The 22,136-nt window shown below is 41.7% G+C and overlaps 3 protein-coding genes across 4 annotated transcripts; 1 reads left to right on the top strand and 2 right to left on the bottom strand.

The window, feature by feature from the left end:
- The first annotated feature begins 234 nt into the window (after positions 1-234).
- Positions 235-5,841, top strand: lmf2a (lipase maturation factor 2a). 2 transcript variants are annotated; one of them, XM_005729885.1, is made up of 14 exons: positions 235-485; positions 1,194-1,447; positions 1,526-1,554; positions 1,728-1,921; positions 2,056-2,234; positions 2,343-2,529; positions 2,651-2,779; positions 2,860-2,965; positions 3,059-3,155; positions 3,231-3,413; positions 3,518-3,686; positions 3,999-4,110; positions 4,322-4,430; positions 4,885-5,841. In XM_005729885.1, exons 1-14 carry the CDS (start codon positions 392-394, stop codon positions 5,275-5,277), a joined length of 2,235 nt encoding a protein of 744 aa, XP_005729942.1. In that variant the 5' UTR covers positions 235-391; the 3' UTR covers positions 5,278-5,841. The 2 variants fall into 2 exon arrangements, with proteins under 2 accessions (XP_005729942.1, XP_005729941.1); XM_005729884.2 differs by having other exon boundaries at positions 318-485; positions 2,343-2,487.
- Positions 5,842-5,995: 154 nt separating this feature from the next.
- miox (myo-inositol oxygenase) lies at positions 5,996-11,141 on the bottom strand. Its single transcript, XM_005729883.1, has 10 exons — positions 11,124-11,141; positions 10,947-11,027; positions 9,622-9,702; positions 7,770-7,932; positions 7,611-7,678; positions 7,286-7,395; positions 6,928-6,995; positions 6,765-6,814; positions 6,252-6,364; positions 5,996-6,174 (listed from the first exon to the last, which is right to left on the bottom strand). Exons 1-10 carry the CDS (start codon positions 11,139-11,141, stop codon positions 6,066-6,068), a joined length of 861 nt encoding a protein of 286 aa, XP_005729940.1. The 3' UTR covers positions 5,996-6,065.
- A 1,501-nt stretch (positions 11,142-12,642) lies between these two features.
- Positions 12,643-19,861, bottom strand: adm2b (adrenomedullin 2b). The gene is made up of 3 exons (XM_005729882.1): positions 19,803-19,861; positions 19,479-19,599; positions 12,643-14,442 (listed from the first exon to the last, which is right to left on the bottom strand). The coding sequence occupies exons 2-3, from the start codon at positions 19,577-19,579 to the stop codon at positions 14,037-14,039; spliced, it is 507 nt and encodes a 168-aa protein (XP_005729939.1). The 5' UTR covers positions 19,580-19,599; positions 19,803-19,861; the 3' UTR covers positions 12,643-14,036.
- Between the last annotated feature and the right edge of the window lie 2,275 nt (positions 19,862-22,136).

Raw genomic sequence — 22,136 nt, 5'->3', positions numbered from 1 at the left:
ATCGTTTTGTTTATTTTGCATTCAGCTTCATAGAATAAACGTGAGGTATCCCTCGAAATAAGTGATGAAAAATATCAGCTATATGAAAATATAAAAAATAAATGTATACGACATTGATTTGTTCTTGTAAAATGTATTTTATTAATTATGATCTGATCGTCAGAAACAAGCTAATCCTTAAATCGGGTTATATATCTAAATTCCCGTGTACCTTTAACGCACCACACCGTTCAAGCGACCTGCAGCGGCACCTAGCGAGCATTCGGGTGAATTTAGCGTAAGCAGCTCGTTTCTACGTGTCCCCCAGCTACGTGAAATCCCGCTCCCAGCTTCCACGGGAGTAGCACCGATAGGTGAAGGGGTAAAAAAGCAGAACGGGAGTCGGTCAAACATGGGGGAAGTTGTTCTGCCACGCCGCATGTTCCTCTGGTGCATGGCGGTCATCTACTTGACTGCTTTTGTTTCCCTCTACGTGCAGATACCAGGTGAGCCTCTCAACTCTGCAGCCCAAGAAGCGGCTAGCTGACTTCCCTTAATGTTATGTGTTAGCCTGTTAGCTGGGAACTTGGCGCTTCCTGTGTGTCCGCTCCTCTGCTTTCCACGCCGTTAGACGTGGTGAAGAACCGCCTGGAAGTTTCTTCATCCCGGGCACGGTCAGCCTGCAACTGGGCCAAATTTACAAGCAACCTGTTGTAAAAAAAAAAAAGACATACGGTGGCATTTTGAGTCACAGCACACCCGAACGATGTTTTTAATGTAAGGGGTATCTCTGCAGCCCGGTTAAGTTAAAAAAAAAAATCCTCCGCCCATATTTGAAAGGAAATGTATTTGGGCTATTTTTTTATTTAGTCGCAATGGCAACATGACTTTCCACTGCAAAGGTTACTACTGTTTATTCTCGTTAATTTTTACGCCATAGTACATACATTTGCAACATTGTTAAAGCTTTTAAACTTGTTAAGAACTGGTGGTTATAATAAAATATTTTCATTCATTTTACTTATAGAACTGCATCACATATGTATGACCAGTGTTGTTATTTTTCGATTCCACCCAGCAGGTCACCAGATTATAATGACTCAGATTATAATCTCCAGCACTGAGAAGTAAAATTCATTAAAAAGAGTAACATAATGAATCCACTGCTCACCACCAGCATAATCAGTACTGTTGCTTTCCGTGTTTGTGTGCAGGTCTGTATGGAAATGAGGGGCTGCTCCCTGCCCGCTGGCAGCTGCGATACAGCGGGAAGCCTCTGGTGGAGCAGCTGCTCTCCTCTCCCACGCTGTTGTGGCTGGGACCTCGGCTTGGCCTGGACACTCACACTGCCATGGAGCTGCTGTGTCTTATCGGTGCGGCACTGAGCCTTGCTGCCACGCTGGTGGAGGCTTTTCGAGACAGTGTGGTGTTCTTCTGCCTCTGGGTCTTGTACCTGTCTATGTATGAGGTGATTTTGCACGGTGGTAATGCGCTCTTCTGTTTTTTCCTGTCACAGTATTTCTCACTAAACTTTTGTCTGTTACAGGTAGGCCAGGTTTTCCTCTACTTCCAGTGGTGAGTGCAATGCAGTTCATTTTTTTCCTGAATACCACACAGCTTCTAAAACAGCAGCTGCTTAAAGTAGATCATTTTATCAGTGTGCTGCAAGGTCTCTGCTGCTGTGCAGCACTGTTGTAGATGCAATTTCTTACTAGTCTCTCCTCTTGCTTTGATTGCTTGCTTTTCAGGGACAACCTGCTCCTAGAGACAGGGTTCCTCTGTATCCTTGTTGCTCCCCTGACTTTAATCAGAGGGTCACGAGGGGTCAGAGAGCACGATCGTGTCACCTTCTGGCTTACTCGCTGGCTACTCTTCAGACTCATGTTTGCATCCGGGGTGGTGAAGCTAACCTCACGTTGTCCCACCTGGTGGGGCCTGACAGGTACGGATGAGTGACTGTATGGATGCCATTTATGCTGTCTTTACACAGTGGTGTCATGTTTTCTTTTCCCATTTCATTCTGTCATTTTCCTCCATCTGATTACTCTCTCCCTCTTTTTGCTGTGTGTTGAGCAGCCCTCACGTATCACTACGAGACTCAGTGTATCCCAACCCCTCTGGCCTGGTTTGCCCACCAGTTGCCGGTGTGCTGGCAGAAGCTGAGCGTGGTGGGAGCCTTCGTTATCGAGATCGCTGTTCCGTTCCTGTTCTTCAGTCCACTGCGGAGGCTCCGACTTGGAGCTTTTTACTTGCAGGTGAAAAGAAATGAATTTTTTCGCGTTTTGCTTTAGTTTCACCTGCAGTATTATCAACTTCAATGTTGGCTCTAAAATGAAATCAGTCTGTTTTCTCTCCTCGTGTAGGTGCTGCTTCAAGTCTTCATCATTTTGTCTGGCAACTACAACTTCTTCAACCTGCTGACTGTGACCCTCTGTCTGTCACTTCTGGATGATCGCCATGTCTATTTCTGGTTGCGCAAGGCATACAAGACTGATAACGGGAATGATGGTATGAAACTTCATTGCACAGCTGCAGCCCAGGCGATGTTTCGTAGGCTAAGGCGTAGCTGTTTGTCACGAAGAATGCACATTTTGTTTTATCTCAACTTCCTTCAGACTAAAAGAAATATTGAGGACAAACTTTGCTCGCTCTCTCTCTCCACTGTATTTAGACTCAAAGCTGTGGTCGTGGCTGTGTTACCTGCTGGAGCTGGTGGTCTGGGCTCTGCTGATTGTTGGAACAATCATCTGCTTTGACCTGCAGCTGGATACAGCTAAGAAAGGCATCTCCTCGCGGACAGGTGATGCCTGTTTTTCTTTTTATGTGCCTGTAACCAATTTTGCTTCTCTTTTTTCATGTTTCTTAAAATGTCCTTGGCAGCATTTACATACCACCAGTTTAACCTGTTTCTGAAGACCGTCACTATTCCCTGTATCTGGATCGGTGTCCTCTCACTCACCTGGGAGATGGTTACCTCTCTCTTCAGGTAAGATTGACCTATAAATGGTTGTGATGTGTTGCTTGTTGAGCAGTTGCCTTTTAGATGTTGTGCAACTTAACATCTAACTTTTATTTCTAGGTGTGCGTGTGTGTCTGGTTTCTTTAAGAGGTTTTGGGGAACGGTCCAGTGGACGGTGTTCGCGGGGGCTGCAGCTTCAATGTTCGCTGTCAGCCTGGTGAGTTCTGTTGGAAACATGGGAACTGATAAAGCTCATAAGCGATCAGCTGTAAATCGCCTGATTCTCTTTCAGGTGCCGTTTACCTTCATAGAGTACGATTCCAACTCCAGGTTGTGGCCAGGAGTGCGCCAAGCCTATGAGATGGTTGATCGCTATCAGGTAGTCAACTCGTACGGTTTGTTCAGAAGGATGACCGGAGTTGGCGGGCGACCCGAGGTTGTCATTGAGGGAAGCAGTGATGGGGTCACATGGACGGTGAGAACTTAAACAAGATGTAAAATTCTCTAATTTGTAGATTAGGAAAACTGCATATTTCATAACATTAACTTATTTTTATTTAAATCTTTTTTTCTTTATAGGAGATTGAGTTCATGTATAAGCCAGGGAATCTGAGTGCACCTCCTCCTGTGCTGACACCCCATCAGCCCAGGCTGGACTGGCAAATGTGGTTTGCTGCTCTTGGGCCCAATACGCAATCTCCATGGTTCACCAGCCTGATGTACAGACTCCTGCAAGGAAAAAGAGACGGTATGAACACGTAGAGCGGAGAGCTGCATTTTCCTTGTGCAGCTGCTTAATGGGAAGTTCAGTTAATCAAATTAGGGGGAAAAAATCCCATGTTGTTTGTTTATACGGTTTTATTTGAAAGCCACATTTTATGGTATTTTCAAAGGTGGTGCAATCAAAGGAAAAAGTAGCAGGAGGCAAATAAAAATCCACCAGAGATCCATGTTACAAGATTTCTGTTCTACCTTAGTCTTGACTTAGACTATTCTACAGTGCTCAATTACCTTGGTCAGGAACAAACAGTTCTCTTAAAGTTTGCTTTGTGTTCTGCAGTTGTTGAACTGATCCAGTCGGATGTATCCCAGTATCCATTTCACCAGCAGCCGCCTGCCTATCTGCGAGCTCACCGCTACAGATACTGGTTTACCGAATCAAAGGCTGACGGGTCAGTGCTCTCTGGTTCTCCTCGTGCTTCATTGTGTTTGCATGCATTGAAGAAACTTCACTGGAAACATTTCACGGCTTGATTTATTCCTTTATTTCATTTTCTGGTGTTTAAAAAAAAAAAAAAAGTGACTTTAGACATGCATACTAAATTTAATGCAGGTTTACTTATTTTATCCTAAAACTAGACCTCACCGACTCTTTGTTTGCAGCTCTTTCCCAGAGCGCTGGTGGAGGAGGGTCTATGATGAGGAGTTCTATCCCATAGTGCATCTGGGAAACAGTTTCCTAGAGGGCATGCTCAACCAATATGGACTTAAGGTAACTCTCGAAAATGCTTTCCTGTATTCGAAGTGCTTAATGTTCGCTCCTGATTAGATTTAGGCTTCTGGATAGTTGTTCCACAGAACCAGATTTTTGTGTTTGAAGCCCTCCCTGGGACAAAAAATGCAGACCAGTCAGAAGAGAAAAGAGGACCCACTGTACACCAGTGTGTCATCCTTTTCAGATGAGTTGTAGAGAATATTACAAGTGGTCAAAAGTGTGGGGGAGGGTGAAAATGAGATGCGGCATGCAGTTCTATTTTCCTGCATGAATTAGACTACATGTCCATGACGTATGCCAGTATAGGAAGCAGTCGGTTTAATAATTTCAGTGTGAAAACAAAACTAACATGATTGGTGATGTGATGTAATAAAAACACAAGCCTTAGTTTTCCAGCTCAAAAGATCCAGTGTTAGCACCACCACTGATCCACACTGATTTCTGTTGATAGGACAAGTCTCCTCCGCGCCGTTTGTCCAACACCACTGTTGCCCAAGCGGTGAGGTGGGTGCGCTCTCAGGTCAGAGGTGTCCCTGCCCACACACTTATCTGGACCCTGATTGCCTGCAGTGCCACCTTCTGTCTACTTCAGGGATTGCGACATAAAAACAAAGATGCAGAGAAGCCTTCAGACGCTCACAAGGCCACAGCGACCGATCGTACTGAAAATGCGGCCGACGGCTCTTCTTCAGACCATCATGAGAAGTCTGATGAACAGCAGGCAGATGAGGAGGATGACAAAGAAGCAGACAGTGAAGACGAGGTGGAAGAGGAGGGAGAAGAGGAGAACGAAGTTGATGATGATGAAGAAGATGAGGATGAAGAAAGGATAGAAAAAAGATGAGGGCCTTGAAAAAGCTGCTGGTAATCCATCGTAGACTGTTATCACGTCTGCCTTTATAAAATGTTACCAAGATGACCAAAGAAGATGTTTTCTGTATTTTTGTGTTTCCCGATCAGCCACTCGTTAACAACATGCCTGCCTTGTTTCACCAACACTTCACTGCACCCCACTTTACCTCTCTGTATTTCTGCTTCTTCACTTTGCAGAAGTTTTTTAAACATTTTAATGCCTTCCTTGTCAGTTCTGACATATACAGCTGAACACCTGGAGAAACCCAGTTAAAAAAACCCAACAAATCATGTAGAATGAAACGAGAAACGATGATGTGGGCTCTGGTTTGTCTAGCGTTGACGCTACTGTTCGGCACAGTTTGTCTCCCGCCTGTGCTGTTTGCGTCTTGCTGTATGTACAGAACTAAATCACACAAGCACTTTTCCCCTTTTCTACAAACGTGTGTTTTGGGTTTTGTTTTTGTTTAAGATTTCAAATTAAACACATGGAACACTGTAGTGTTTTGAAATCTTTTTATATATATGTAACAGTACAATAAAAGCGAAATTTTGATTTGTACATGCTTTATTGTATAAAATAGCCATTATTATAATGATTAGAATATACAAAATAAGATTGATTTATCCAGTAAAAACTAAACTATATACAGAAAGACACCAAGTCCAGCTATACATTTAGTCAGTGTCACAATATAGGTATGTAAAATCATTCCACTAACCGATTTCTAACAGTGTTGTCGTTGATTTTTCTTTTTTAAACGTTCCTTTTGGTCCGTTTTACCACTGCAGTACTCCAGGACAGTACTTGTCAATCAGAGACCGGTAGTACACCTTCAGGTTGTTGACGTCAGGCAGATCAGTGGTTTTTGTGTACAGGTCAAATTTGCTGTAGATGAATCAGAGTTAAGTCCTGGGTACAAAACTTGACTGAACACATTTTACATGTGTGTTTAAGATACTCACTTGAACTCTTTGACCCAGGGCAGCATCTTCAAGTCTTTATCGTTGCACAGATGCATGTAATCTCCATGGGAGTGCCAGGGGTAGAAGGAATGGAAGCGAATCATGTATAAGCCCTGGAGGGAGACACAAATTAGAGGTGTCTCCAGTCACTGTATGCATGGAAAAAACAAATGTATTTTTTCCACTATAATCGGGATTTATCCACTAATTCTTCTATTCTACCCCTTTTGTTCTGATGCCTAATCTTTGACCTTTACTCCGGTTGTGTTGGAGTTGCAATCAGTCTTTCCCCACAAATTAATCCAATTAAATGTTTGGTTCTTAAACCTGCTGAAATCTACCCTGGTTCTCAAAGAGCACCAAGTAGAACTGGCACCATGTCAGAGGAAAAGAGGAATTAGTGTTTAAGCTGTTAATTCAGAGCCAAGACTTTCCTGTTGCCTAACACTTTTGTGCCAACTATAAAGCTAATTGCCCCCCGATAAAAACAATTTAAGGTAATAATTAACTCACCTCCTCTGGGATGAGGCACTTGTTGAACTTCATAACTCTATAGAGATACTCTGAAGACAAGAACGCAAGGGTGTAGATCACAGTGTAATAGATAAATGCTCCTCTATAGTAGTAGAACTTTTAAAAATAATTTAAGTCATGCGTGGCTGATGATGCTTCTTACCATCGTGGCCCCAGGACATGAGGACATTGTCAAGGCCACAGTTTGGTTCGTAGATCCCAAACTCAGTGCTAAAGGGGGGAAAAACATAACAGGATCAACTCCCTGCACTTTTAATAATTAGACTACAATTTACTGTCAGCAGTCATAATTTTACAAGGAGTATATTTTCAATAGCACAAATAAAAAAATATTTTTGGTCAGCTGATTAACACAAACTGTGGACTGAACAGATGCAGATGTGTTTTTATGTCCACTGAGCAGTTTGCTTTCAAGCACACTTAACTTTTTTTCTGTTCTCGTCTGTAAAATATGTGCAATTATTTTGTGAAATTTGCAGAGTCAACGTCAGAATACCAACTTGTATTTGGGATTATTGTCATCTGGATTTTTCAGGAAGGTGTTGTTTCTGAACACAATGGAGTTTTGAAATTTGCAGCCAACGGGGAAAGTGTCGCCCACTACAGCCCACTACAGGGCACAGAGACACAGACAGTTACCTTAGAAACCTATTAAAATTAAACATGAAACAAATGGGATTCATATAGTAATAATAACAATAATGAGCAATAAACTAAATGAACACAACTGTGTTAAAACTTCCGTTTGAGGAAAAGCAGCTCTGAAAACTTTGGGAATGATGAATCTGCTGTGCCAGCTTTACCTATCTTGGACCTATCCCTCACCTGCGGTTCATCCCAGAGAGCCATGATCTTTCCGACATCATGGATCAGACCAACCAGCTGGAACCATTCTGAGAGGTACAGTAAGTACAAGATATTTACTCTATAGCATGAGCTTTTCCACAGTCTCGGTGCATTTCTGATTCTCTCTCTGCACTTTACCTTTGTCTGGGTGTTCTTGGCGGATGCCTTCAGCAGTCTGGAAAGCGTGGAAGGAGTTGGGGAAGTCCACATCGGGATCAGACTCATCCACAAGCTGGTCTAGAGACATGATGGCATCCATCATCCCCATCCGGGTGTGGTTACAACCGTTCCATTCAGTGTGCTGCATCAATATTAGACAGTTAAATAACTCCAAGCGGTGTGTGAAAAATGCTCTGGTGAACAGATAGAAGTGATGCTATTCAGCGGTCAAAGGAGCTTGCAAAGAAAAGCGTCTGGACTTCTTTAAGTTGCTTGAAGACGTTTCACCTCTCATCCGAGAAGCTTCTTCAGTTCTAAGGTCAAATGGTGGGGAGTCCCAGATTTAAACCTAGTGGGAGTGTCTCCCCACAGCATGTTGCTGGGTCTGAAATGCACCGGGATGTCATGCTTGGAGAAAACTCCTGAGTTTTTCTGATACACCGGCTACATAGGGGATGACAATGTTGTTGCGTCTCTCCTTCTTATTCTCCCTCGCTGGTGTCTGATCTTCTTTTCTGTGCCTCTTTGCTGACTTTAAGAACGCCCATTTAGGATAGCTGCACGTTTTGAGTGCTTCCTTTACATGCGTGTGTTCCTTGCACATGCGTGTGAAGGAACACACGCATGTAAAGGTTGCCGGTGTATCAGAAAAACTCAGGAGAGTTTTCTCCAAGCATGACATCCCGGTGCATTTCAGACCCAGCAACACACTCAGACAGAAACTGGTTCACTCAAAAGACAAAACTCCAAAACACAAACTTAACAATGTGGTGTATGCTGTACAGTGCAGCGAGGAATGCCCAGACCTCTACATTGGAGAGACCAAACAGCCACTTCACAAGCGCATGGCACAACACAGAAGAGCCACCTCCACAGGACAAGACTCAGCAGTCCATCTGCATCTAAAGGATAAAGGTCACTCTTTCGAGGATGCCAATGTTCACATTTTGGACAGAGAGGACAGATGGTTTGAAAGAAGCCATCTATGTCCACTGTGAGCGACCATCTTTGAACAGAGGCGGTGGTTTACGACACCAACTGTCTGCCATCTATAATCCAGTTTTGAGTTCCCTCCCCAGACGCCTTAACGACCACGCACATCCTGGGCCATCTGACCTCAGGAATTCGCATGATAAGGTGGGGCCAGGTTTCACAATGAACACACCTGAAACTCTGGCTGATTGGGACCCACACCCAGTTCCACACCTTGGCTCAGGCGATTAGAGGATCATCAAGGGGTCCTTTTGTCCCTCTGTGGGGGGATACTCCCACTAGGTTTAAATCTGGGACTCCCCACCATTTGACCTTAGAACTGAAGAAGCTTCTTGGATGAGAGGTGAAACGTCTTCAAGCAACTTAAAGAAGTCCAGACGCTTTTCTTTGCAAGCTCCTTTGACTACGATGACCTGGATGACTGAGAACCTTCACAGACACGATGCTATTCAGCAGTTAACACTAATATTCTGCCGTTTATAATAAAGCAAAAGTACATCATGTTGTCAAATATATGACAATATATTCAATGTATAACTTTGTTAGGAGAATTAGGTTAAGTAAACAATGTTAAGGCCAGAGACTGGTCTGTGATTCAGACCTCTTTCTTTTTTGTTTGCTCAGTCTGAGTCAAGTTTGCTCATCCAGAGGCAAATCCAGAGGCCGCACAAGTCCAGTGTGATTGACTAAAAGCTGCCATTCATGAATCTGTAACTGATCATTTCACATAGTGACAGACCTTATTTTTAATATCCAGGTTTTTTAAAATGTTCTCTTTGTACCAGGTTGTGATCAAAATTTTACTCACTGTTTTTTTTTTTCCTTCTAATTTTCTCACCTTTTGGTTTACAAACTCCACTGTTTGATAGGTGTGCATCAGGCTGTACGTGTTGAAGACACGGTCAATTAGGTTTCCGCTCTGAAAACACAGACCAACACCAACAGATTCTCAAAAGCAAAAACTGATTTCCAATGTTTCCGTGTGGTTTTTTTTTATGTGTAATATCGTTACGTATGTTGCTAAATAGACTTCGGTGAACAGGTATTGCAAAGGGGTTATATACAAAATTTTAAAAAATTACCTGTTTCTCAATTATCTTTGTAGCTGTGTTATTGTACTTAACTGTAATCAATCAGCTTCCTTTTGTCCACTTACAATAAACAATAATTTTTTTAACTGCATAAATAAAGGATACATAAAAGTCACTGCCAAAAAGTGATTGCGGCTTCTACCTTGTTACAGGAATGTTGTTTGTTGGTTAAGATGACTTGATATAATTCACGAGGGATATATTTGACATATGTTTCACATATTGTTGATCAACAAGTTATTTATAGCAGTTTAAATACAAGCAATCAGTTTTTGGCACAACACCGGCCAATGATTGGTCGCTCAGTGGATCTAACAAACACACTCTAAAGGACTAAGTTCTGCCCCCACACCATTTATATATTACATATACATATTTACATATTAATTAAACTTATGTTTACATGCTTTTTATCAGCATTTATTATAATTAACTTTGTTTTTATCAAACTTTGTTTGATAAAATTTATTTATTCCCATTGTGAGAGTATGAATATTTATACTTTTAATCCCGTTTTTAACACTGGGTTACATGGTTGTTTAGTTAGATCAGACCATCAAATCAATGAGCTTCTCGGAAAATCTGCATTAGACTGTAATGTTTGATTAGTTAAAAATCTGAGCACATATGCAGAACTGTGTCAGCCTCTGCTGATAAAAACTCAACTATCTTTCAGTGAGTTCAAAGTCAAAGTCAAAGTCAAAGTCAACTTTATTGTCAATTCTGCCACATGTACAGGACATACAGTTACAGTTGACCCCACTGTGGAAGCTTAAACTCAGTGAATGACTAAATGAACTGAGTGAATGATCTGCTGTTACAGAACTGATGAAATTTGCCAGAAGTCAGACTCTATTGAGTAGAAAATAAGAACCTGAACTCCCCTTGTGGTCAGCCTTGGGTTAGTGTTAGGCACATTTTGATATTTTGCTTAAGTTTTGGCTCACTCTGAAGCTCAGCTTTTCTTTTCTTTTTTTAACTTAAAGCCAGTTATGTCTGCCTGTAATTATAACCTCAGTTTTTTCCTTCAACTCATAAATTAATGTGGAATTAAGCTGGTTTGTTTAATTACCTCAAAGTTTCTGTAGTCTTCCTTGTCTTTCGCCTTACTTGTCTCCAAATTTGGCCGATATGCCAGAGACGGGTCCGGACCCTTTGAGCAGTAAAAAGAACATTTTCAGATTTTACAAAGCTATGCAGCAACTCTGCTTTCAAATGAATGGTGTGAATGGGCAAAAATTACACTTACAATGTTGATGATCCTCATGGCTGATAGGTGAAATCACAGTTACTGTTGGGTTGTGATGGGTTGTGATGCGTCGATGCTCTGGTGGTCACTGTCCGCCTGCCCATATATATCCTCCTGGTTCAAACTGTAACCTTTTTGACGTGCACTGGGGGCTAGGTTTACAGCAATGTCCTGTCACACTTTAACCAAATTTTATGTAACGGGGTACCCTGTGTTGCACGTTGGCCTTGTTTGTGTGTTTTTGTATGTCAGAGTGTCTGTCCGTTCCAGGAAGAGCTTTTCAGTGATCAGCAGATTGCATGTTTGGGCTTATGTAGAATGACTCAGTACTTCTTTTCACAGTTAAGTTGTTTTTATTTTTTTTATAATTATCGGGGGGAAAAAGTTTTTACACATATGTAGATCTGTTTTTAATACTATGTATGCATTACATGCAGTAGATTTGTCATATTTACATGTCTGCAAACTATATCACAAACTATTTAAATAGCAAAACAATTCTGCTTTCTTGTAATCTATGGGTACTGGTCCTCATGAAGGCAGGCTCTGACTTGGGATTTTTCAGTATCAACGGTCCTGTCTTTCAAGTATCAGCTGGTTCAAACGCAGATTAACAGAGGTAAAGTTGACAAAGATGTCCAAACAAGCGTTACTTCGTGACTTCTATTTTTTTTATTGATTGCTGTCTGTTACATAAACCAAATGCCTGCCTCTTTACCAGGTCACAAGGTAAAGATTGAACAGACGACAGGAAAACCTTCATATTTTTCCGCTTTGCTGTGATGAGATATTTGGATTTGAATTTTGATTTGCAACCTTTACATTCCCTCGGAGAGGACACGGAGTACAACAGATCTTTACATTTTGTTTTATGTGTTAATAATACTGTACGGCATAAAAAAACATTTTTGGGCATAATTTTTTGGACACAAACAAGATAACTTCTCAGAAAAGCTTAAATATTTCTAGTTCTGATTTGCGTTTAAGGGGTGTATCTGGGGGTGGTAGAGGCTTGGCCCACTCTTAAATCTAATTGGCCACATTAAATGCCTCCCAAAACTGTTGAGAAACAACAGCCTGCATGCGATCAAGCATGGCATCACATTTTTATTCTTATTTTTTTTTAAACTGGGAGAATTTACAGAATTTGCACATCTGATGTAAATGTTGCAAACCGTGGGGTTTATTATACTTGTGTAAAATATGTTTTATATCTAAAGCTATTTGTGGCTGTAGAAGGAGCTGGGTCAAGTCTGGTAGCCTCATTAGCCCCTGCCTCTGCTCTTTGTTTATGAACGTGACTTACAATGTGTGTTTTTTCTGAACATTTGAACTCTACCTGCTTTGTTCTGTGCATGTACAGGAAATGAAACGTGAATGTAAGTCACACTTACCTTTTAGTAATGGACAAAAAAGTGTTTCATAGTGAAAGAATAAAGGAGGCAACATGGATATGAAAAGGGTAAAATGAAAAAAAAGTTTGTAACTTTACTTCATTTGTAAAATATTGTCAGTATAATACAGCATGAAATGTTCACAAAAAACTTCACACTGACGCCTCGATTTGCTGTTGACAGGTGAAATAACTATAAAGGTTTTATTTAACATCAGTGTTAGAAGAAAACAGCACAATGGTTTCCAAAAGGACACTTGTGTCTTTGAATGGAGTGTATATGAAAACAAAGATTTACTAAAGTGTGATATTTACAGCAAAACTGACCCATTCATTTAAAGTTAAATAACACACCTTTAAAATTCAAGTCATATTGAATGTAAAGGATAATAAAGTGCTTTCATGCATTCCTAATAATAGCCTGTGTGAACTACCAAAACGGGAGTTATAATGAGCTGACGTGCACACAGAGAGAAAAGAATAAAACAAACTATAAAGCTTAAAAAATGATGGTCTAAATTCAATGGCATGCTTAATCTGCGCTGGTGAAAGGCAAAACACTGTAAGGCCTTATAAATGATCAATTAAGGCTCAAACTGATGCAGAGAATATGGAGTGCGGCTGTCCTCCCTCTGGTTTAATAGAGTCGAGACCTGCTACGGTGTCTGTTAAGTGCACAGACAGATTACGGATTAGGGTTAGTGGTTATTTTGGCTGATCATATGCACTGTGGGTTTTTGGGTGAAGGGTTAATTGGGTTTGATTGGGGGTTATTCTCGGGTTCTGTCTGCACTGAAGCAGAGAGGGATAAATGTGCTTTCAAGACACATTGTGGATTAACACTGAGCTCAGGTAAGTTAAGAGGAGGAGGATAACCATTCATCAGCAGACATTAGTCAGGTAGGGATTGGCTGAGAGAGGCTTGTCTGGTTACAAAGATAGTCGTGCTGTAAATGCCAAAACATATAGGACTCTAGTTTTAGCTCGGTATAATGCTGTAGCCCACACTACAGGTAATAATCTTTAAAAAGTGTTATTTTTACAGATTTAACAATCCTATCTGTAGCTTACAATAGCACTGTACTCATCAGAATAATTGATAGATTTAATCTCAAATTGGTGATAATGAGTTGAAGCAGGAAGTTGTCTTGGGAAAGACTCCTGAGTGACCAAAGCACTCTGACATAAAAAAAAAGCAGTTTGCTGTTTCCAGTCAAGGGACTCTGACCTTTCCAAATGGCCTCTTAGTCTTTGCTGTTGTCTTTTCATGATGTTGCCTCATTCAAAGCGTTCAACAGTTTACTCTGTGAGTACCGTGTTCTTATTACTGATGAGAGTTTTAGTCAAAACTATAAAAATAAGACCCAAGCTGTAAAAAACCCCACAACTGCTCTGTTAAGGAATGACAGCAGTAGCGATATTTTTGAGCCTGAACATATAGTTAGTGTAACAGTGGACCTGGGTAATTTGCCAGCAGGTGTTGATGAAGTTGTCTTGAGTGTGGGTGAGTGGGTGTGGCCTTATCCATAGCTGTGAGGACTGCGGGGGTTAATTGGGGAGGAGTCTTCCCTCCCACTCTGTCCAATCAGCTGGTATAGACGGTGGCTGAGGTTCTGAACCTGACAGGTGCCTAGGACGCACCCCACCCTCATCAGGTGGGGGTGGCCCCTGCCTCTACCAGCATGGCGACGACCCCGTGACCCGCGCCGCCAGACTGGCACCTCCGGTAGCACGTTGTGGCTTTGGTCGACCAACAGGTCAAAGGGCTTTGGCGGGGGATCTTTGTGTGGGAGCAAGGCCCTCCAGATGATCTGTCCGTCTTCCTCTGTAATTTGGTTGTGAGCAGCGACAGAGAGATCAGACACAGTCGGCACGATGCTGGGGTGAAAGGACTTTGGGAATTTAGAGGTTCTGGGAAAACTCAGCCTGAGAAAAACAGACAGAAAGACAGAAAATATTTCCAGGGAATCACATTCACATACGTCATATAAACGTGACTTTAGGGTAATAATACTACTTTCAGCTGCTGCCTTATTCACAAAGGGTTGTCACAGTGGGTTTGTTGCATGTTTGACTTGGCAGGTTCCCTTATTGATGCAACCCCAAAGGGATATATGTCGCCTCTCAGGATCAAACTAAGGATCTCTGACTCTACTATGGAGCCCCCATGACTTTAGGGTACATTACGTTGGTGCAGATTCATTTCCTGAAGACTTAGTGAATCCTTTAGTATAACTTCAATTAACCTCATCCCAGCCTAACGCAGAAATTTAAAATTGAACAATTGTGTGGATATGAAAGGGTGACTGTGTAAACGCGCAACATTAGCAATACCTGAGCCACTTCCTGTTCATATGTGATGATTGGCAGTCATGCATGTCACCTGCTTGAGTTTCACAGTGAAACTGGATAAACGCCTTACAGGATTCACGGTTGCACTGCAGGAATGTCTGCTGTGCTCAGTCTGAGGTCTCATTTTTGAGAAGAGATGATAAAGAAAGACAGAGTGGTGCACAGGTAGTAGTTCTGCCTGTAGCTATCTAACCGTCTATGTGCATTGCTTAAACATTAAAGCACTGCTTTCCCCCATTAATCTTCAAAACACAGTTAAAAGGGTGATAAGTTCATTTTAGTCAATAATTAAAAAAGAATGCAACCAGTCGGTCTGAAATTTCTGCTAGCGACATCTAAAGGCTGCTCTGTTTCCAGCTCCCAACCGGACCAAAGTGGTTTAAACCAACAGAGTCGAGAACCAAGACACTGACATCCGCTCAGTCAAAAAAAAAAAAAAAGACATGGTTAATCAATAACAGTATGCAAGTCGGCAAATCTCACAACAGTTCCGGGAAGTGACAAAGCACAATGTAGATTGGTGGTGAGGGGCTCCTACACCTCCTCCACTCCCCTTGAGTGGGTTTTAAGTACTTTATTTCTCAATCTCCTGCTGTCTGCACACGTTTTTTCCCCCTCACATCATCACAATACCTTTTCTATTTAAAAAAGAAAAAAATAATTCCCACTTTCTCCCAGATGCTCAAGAGTTCAAGTGCAAAGAGGGGGCATGTTTTGTCATGTAAGCAACCAGCGATGACATAATACTGCACAGGTAAATTAAAGGTTTGCAATAAAGCAATTGTCTGTTTATTCCAGCCCTTTTATACTGCTGACAGGAGCAAGTGGTTAAGTCAAATGACTGCAAACCCTCATCGTCCCTAATTCTCTTTAATACTTTTATAGTTTTGTCAAACACAACACTGCCTTACGCATGACTTATAATTCTGTACTGCAAAAAATGATATTGTATATTCAGTATGTAAGGAACAAAGAATAAAGGCAGAGGGATGGATGAAGTAAGATAATGTTTGTTTGTTTGTTGTGAAAAGTGGGCCAGATTACCATTTTATCCTGTAACTAATCCTGACTGGTATTCTGATCACTCTTCTGGCTGGACACCTTTAGCTCTCACTGCCAACACACACGAGAACACACATTCATTGTGTGTTATACCATTGACTTTAAGCTAGGTGAACTGAACTGGTTTTAATGGATGGTGAATGAAGCGTGCACACTTAGACACACACACACTGGCATAATGTTGCATGGTGGAGAATTAGTCAAAACACGTGACTGTGACACGTGACTGTCAAACTGAGACGCAGACTTTTGCATTCATGCGGTACACAGCGTAAGAAAACTCTTGGCTTTATTCATCTTTACATGCGTGTGCTGACATCTGTAGTTGCCTGTCTCTTTTTCTTTCTGCACAAAAAAACACACATTTGTGCATTTACTCACACACATACATGGTTAAATGGCCCCCTGTGGTGAGGTTTAAAATCAACTGCCACTGAAGGGAAAGGCACTTGGCACCAAACTGCCTCCCAGTAACAAGAAATCTGGGCCACTGAGCTACTTGCTAGTTTCTAACACATCTAATACAGGTAAGCTAATATACAGCAAAGAACCAATACAGTAAACACATATGCCTATTTTTTATTTTACTTCCAGTAATTTTTAGTGTCTGCATTTTCATTGTGGTGAAAAGGTTTTGCTTATCCACTGTACTACAAGATACGGGGATGGGTGTTCTTCTTCACCTTTCCACCTGTCTCCTTTACATGCACACAAATGTTCTGTCTTGCTTCCTCTGGCTTTCCTCCCTCTTCTCTCCAGAGCATACCTACATCACTCTAGACTCTTTTCCACCAGCTCCATACTCTCACTATGGATCACAATGCCATGTGTGAACATCCTAGTCCACGGAGACTCCTGCCTGACCTCCTCTGTCAGCCTCTCCATCACCTTTGCAAAATAGACGGGGCTCAACCCCACCTTGAACTCCCACTGCGCACCTCACCTCTGTCTCGTTGTCCTCATGCATGTCCTGCAACACTCTCACACACTTCTCTGTCACTCCTAAATTCCTCATGCAGTACCACAGTTCCTCTGTTGGCACCCTTCCGCATGCTTTCTATAGACCTACAAGGACACAGTGCAACTCCTCCTGACCTTCTCCGTATTGCTCCTTTTCAGCTGTACTGCTGCTCATTAATCATTACTAGCTTCGGTCAAGCTTCAACAGCTCTTTCTCATATCTTTGTGAGTGGCTCTGTAGTTATTATAGCTCTGAACATCACCCTTGTTCTTGAAATTCAGTACACAACTTCTCCATCTTCTCGTTTTTCAAGATTATGTTAAACAATCTGGCAAAAATAAACAAACTCTCCTGTTTTCTCTCCTAGACTCCAGACCTGTGGAGGTATGGAGATACCTCCACAGGTCTGCCATCTGGACAAATCAGCTTTCCATGTTTCATCGTCTTCATAGCACATTCCCTTGCCTCATTCAGACATTTGCATAAATACCACTCTTTCTTTTCTGTTTAGAAGTGGATGGGTCAGAGTGCAGTGAAAAACCATCTTGCATTCTTTGAAGTGCATCCTTAGTCTCCACTGGCTGTAGATTTATAGCTGTGAACATGAATTCACTGCATCCTGAGTTCTTGTAGATGAGAAACTGCCCACCAGAGGTGCATGCGAGCACAAAAATGTCAGACGCAGTTAGATATATGTAACAGAGAGTGAGAGGACCTCATGTGTCCTGCCTTCTTAGGTACCAACCTCACCTTCTTCCTTCAGAAGTGAGAACACACCTCACATCGCCTGATGTGTGCTACATGTGAGAAGGGATAGCTTTAGACAGCATCTCACCCTGGCTTTGTTACAGCCAGTTACATTAAAAGTACGACTTTATTATGAGTTGACAAGATCTGATGATAGTGATATCCATTTCCCAGTCACAGTTTTCTTTGCCCACCTGGTCTGTTTATTCGCGGTACTAGCTGGAGAACAGAGACGGATTGCTTATCGTCAATGAAACTTACTGTAAAGTTGTAAAAAAGTTATTATTTTTTGAGCAGCTGAGATGCTTTAAAATGAAATTTGGTCATAACTCACAGGAAGGAAAACAGAAATGATTGTTGCCTATAATATCTGGCAGCAATTAACACTCCATGATAGCAGTATGTAATAAGCTGAACCCCCTTTTTGTGTTTTTCTTTCTATTGCAACCCCCATTCCCTCACCTCTCATGTGTGATTCAGGATGTGAACCTGAATCTGAGAGACCAAAAGGAGCGTCTCCAACATTCTTCCCCAGTTAGAGCTCAGCATGGGGCTGTTCACAGAGAGACTGAACACACATGCAGACACATACGTGTACACAGACACACACACCCTTTTGTCCCTATGGGTTGCCCACAGCTTCACTAACAGCACGACCTCCTCCCTCCTTTTGGCTCTGTCTTTTTTAAATTACAGCAGTATGCTTTCATTTTTCTTTCTCTCCTCTTTTATTTCTTTAGGCTCACTTTGCTGAGAGCCAGCAGCAATATTACGTTACATCCAACAGCACTGAATCACACTGAGACGTTTGAGATGGGGTTCCCCACAACCCCCACCCCCATTAGCCAGAGATGTTTAGTATATAATGCTACACAACTTAATCAAATTGATAATTCTTATTGGTGTTGTTGAGGAAAAACAATCAAATAAACAAGCAGGAATAGTTCTGAAAAAATAAAAATAAAAATAATTGTATGAAATGCATTGCCTTGATGCCTTTTTATCTTATACTGTTATTGCACTAATTTAGCTCTCGAACAATAGATAAGGTGTATTAACACTAATGTGGGATTAAAGCTTTATAAAAGCTGCAAATAAGGGGAGAAATCCCTCTTATATAACTTAGACTCAGGGAGCATAACCCCTCTCCCTCTCTTACGCTTTCTTTCTCACACACACAAAACAGCGTAAGAAGTTTTCTCTGATTAGATCTACCAAGGTAGCAGAAAACAAAGTAACGACCTGTGGGTTTGCATGTGACGGTAATTTTAAACGGCGTGCTGCTGGCCTTGAAGCAGCCACATCATAACATGTTCTTAAGGAACCTACAAGCTGCTGGTGTCTTATTCAGACTGCTTGCTTGCTGCTTGGCCCCTCGGTATGCGCATGTATCCTTGTCCCAAATCCCACTAAATCACCTTCACCTCTGTCTCACCTCCTGCTGCTACTGAGAGGAATTACCTTACTCTGTCACTAGACCCCTTTTCTTCTCTTTTATGTTTTTATTTCTTTCTTTTTTTTTCTTCAAATGCTGTGATGTGTAGTCATTGTTTTGCCAAAGTTACCTTTTTACAAAGGCTTTTTATTTCTAAAGAGAGAGTTTAAAGGGTGTTATGTGGTGCAAATTTATTCACAATTACTCACAAAACCTTTTAACATTGCTTTATACTTTATCTTGTATGGGGGGAAAAGAGGAAAAATACAAAATGTGCATCAAAGTAAAGCAGCAAAATTAAAGTTGTTTTCCGTTAAGGTTATTAGTTAAGAAGATATTCTGAATTTAACAATTTACTTAAAAACAAATATTTAAATCCCCCTAAAAGTTTCGGGGTTCGGGTACCTGGGTCTGTGAGTTCTCTGCGGAGTCAGTGCTTGGGACTGGATCTCCAAAGGCAAGAGCCCGAGCAGCACGCACAGCCACGCCGGACGGAGGGTGCACATGACAGGGTAGCGGAGGCACACTGTCCGGGAGCAGTAAACCAAAATATTATTGATATTACCGGAAATGTTAAAAAGAATCGATTAGAAAAAAATCCAAGAATATGGTCTGTCTTTTTGTTGTTGTTTTGTTTTTACAAAATTATCTCTAACATGTAAAATGTCGCGTATTCATGAACGACACGGTCAGCATCATCTCTGTTTCCTGCATCTTCGGCACACTGACCTCCGCGGTGTAATCCAATGTGATGCTCACTGGGGCGCAAAGCAGGAGCGAATGGAGTGTTCTGGTTTATAAAGTCCGAAGGAGGAGGAGGAGGAGGGAGGAGGAAGTTTTATTGTGTGTCCTGCTCACCAACCTCACCTCCAATGAACCTCGCAACCTAATTAAACCTCAAGAGCTTCGGTCCTCTCACTAATCCTGGGTATGAAGTGGATCTGCCATATTTGTTTTGTGCTTTATGTAAGGTAACTTATATTTTTGGATTTCATTTCCCATTAAGCAGTGTCCTTGTGGCCAACGAGCCTAGGCTGACCCACTTAGAAATAACTGCTGAACCGATTATTATTAACACAGTGAAGTCGTATTAAACCCCCTGGAATACAAAGAAAATGTTATTTTTAGTAACAGGACTTCACTTATATGACAACCACGGGTTTTCATACAGTAGCCTACTCAATGCATGCCTGGAAAACTAACAAATAACTTCCTATAAAACCTGAAATAAAGTCATTATAAAAAAAAATAATTTTACTTTGAAAAGGTATTGCATTTTATTAGTCTAATGCTTTCTACTTTGCATAAATCTTCTATTTCTTCTTCTACCTGCTGGCATTAGTGGATCATCTGCCTCCATCTCACCTCATCGCTGGTATCCTCCTCCGTCATACCAACCTGCTCCATGTCCTCCTTCAATACATCCATTAACCTTCTCTGAAGTCTTGCTCTTATCCTCCGGCCTGGCAGCTCCATCTTCAACATCCTTTGTCGAAACCAGGTTTCGCTGTCGAAACCTGTCAAAGCTGTCTCACCAGCTATCCCATGTTAGAGTCCCATGTTAGAATGTCCGACTTACCATCATTAAAAAGCATATTTAAAGCTTAACACACATTAATATGAATGTCTATGGACAATTCCCCCCTTAATAACAACTATGAATAGGGTAATTTTTTAAGGTAATTTTTTTTAATGACTTTCTTAACTGGATAATTGAACTAGGTACATGTCTGCAGTGGCTGATAGCTGTCTTGACAAGGGCAGCTACAGTTTCTGCTAGGCCTCATCCACTACCTCAAGTTGTTAAACTGGATCCTTTTTGTGTTATCTTTAATAGACTGGCTACTGTTATGGCTTGCTGTGTGGTTCGTACTTCGGTTTTGGTGAGTAACTTTTTTGTGTTTGTGTTTTCTGTTTGTTACCACTGATTAGCTGCATTGCACTCATACAGTTTATGAATATAGCTTGCTATGAATCTAGCTAGCATTAGCTAATAAATTAGTAGTCTTTTCTTTTGTTCATATAATATAATATCTGCTTCAAAAACCAACATGGCAGAAGCCAAAAAGCTAACATTATAGCTTCAGGTCAGCACCTACACAGGTATTTTGGAAAACATAGCCTTTTTGCCTCTTGCCCACATATTAGCACCATTTTAGGTCTTTGAAAACGGAGATTTCTGGGGGTTTTGTGGGTTGGGGAAATCACAGTGCAACTTTGTTGCTTTTATTTTGAAGGTGACTGCTATTAGACGTGTGTGTGTTCAGTTGATACACATACCCACATAGCAAAATTGGTATGGCCCGGATCAGGCCCACACAATGTGCTTACATATGGCTAACATACCGCAAAGAACGACGGCCCTTTGGTGGCCCAGACCTGGTTTGCCCAAGGTTGCCCACACATGGGCCAGCACAAGGCCAGTTGCATACACACTGGTGGTCCTGTGCTGGCCCATGCGTGGATTACCTCTGGCAAACCTAATCTGGGCCACCAAAGGGCAGTCATTCTTTGCGGTATGTGGGCCATCTGTAGGTGGTGTGCAGCCACGGGCCAGTTGTAGACACACTGCTGGCCCAGAACAATTTCAGCTCTGGCCCCAGATGTCAGCCTAATGTATACTTTAAACAAGCCATGCAATAACAACATGTACCAGATGTTATGGCCCTGGCCATAATCTGCTTTAGTAGTTGTTTTCTTTGTCTGTGCCTTTAAGTCTTTGCAGGTCCCGGATTGGATGAGCTGACGGCTGCCGATTGGTCCGCTGATCATGTGGTCGCATTCAAAATCCATCACCAGCAGTTGTCCCAGGCAGCCACTGACAGCAGCAGCAGACCTGACCCTGGCCTCTAAAACCTGAGACATTTGTGCGACTTTCTGAGTTCTGTATATAGTGTGTACATTAGTTTTCATTGTAAATAGCACCTTGTAAATAGCACTGGAACAGAAGGGGTGAGCTGCCTTATTGTTTTCCTTGCACTGTTTTCTCCTGTTTATTTCAGTTAGGGAGTTAGGTGTAGTGCTTGACTAAACAAGCAGGAATAGTTCTGAAAAAATAAAAAT

The sequence above is a fragment of the Pundamilia nyererei genome, unplaced genomic scaffold (genome assembly GCF_000239375.1).
Source record: "Pundamilia nyererei isolate P.nyererei 1_Seehausen unplaced genomic scaffold, PunNye1.0 scaffold00035, whole genome shotgun sequence".
Classification (NCBI taxonomy): domain Eukaryota; kingdom Metazoa; phylum Chordata; class Actinopteri; order Cichliformes; family Cichlidae; genus Pundamilia; species Pundamilia nyererei.
Note: the sequence above shows the minus strand (reverse complement) of the source record. Positions and strands in the feature narration are given on the sequence as shown.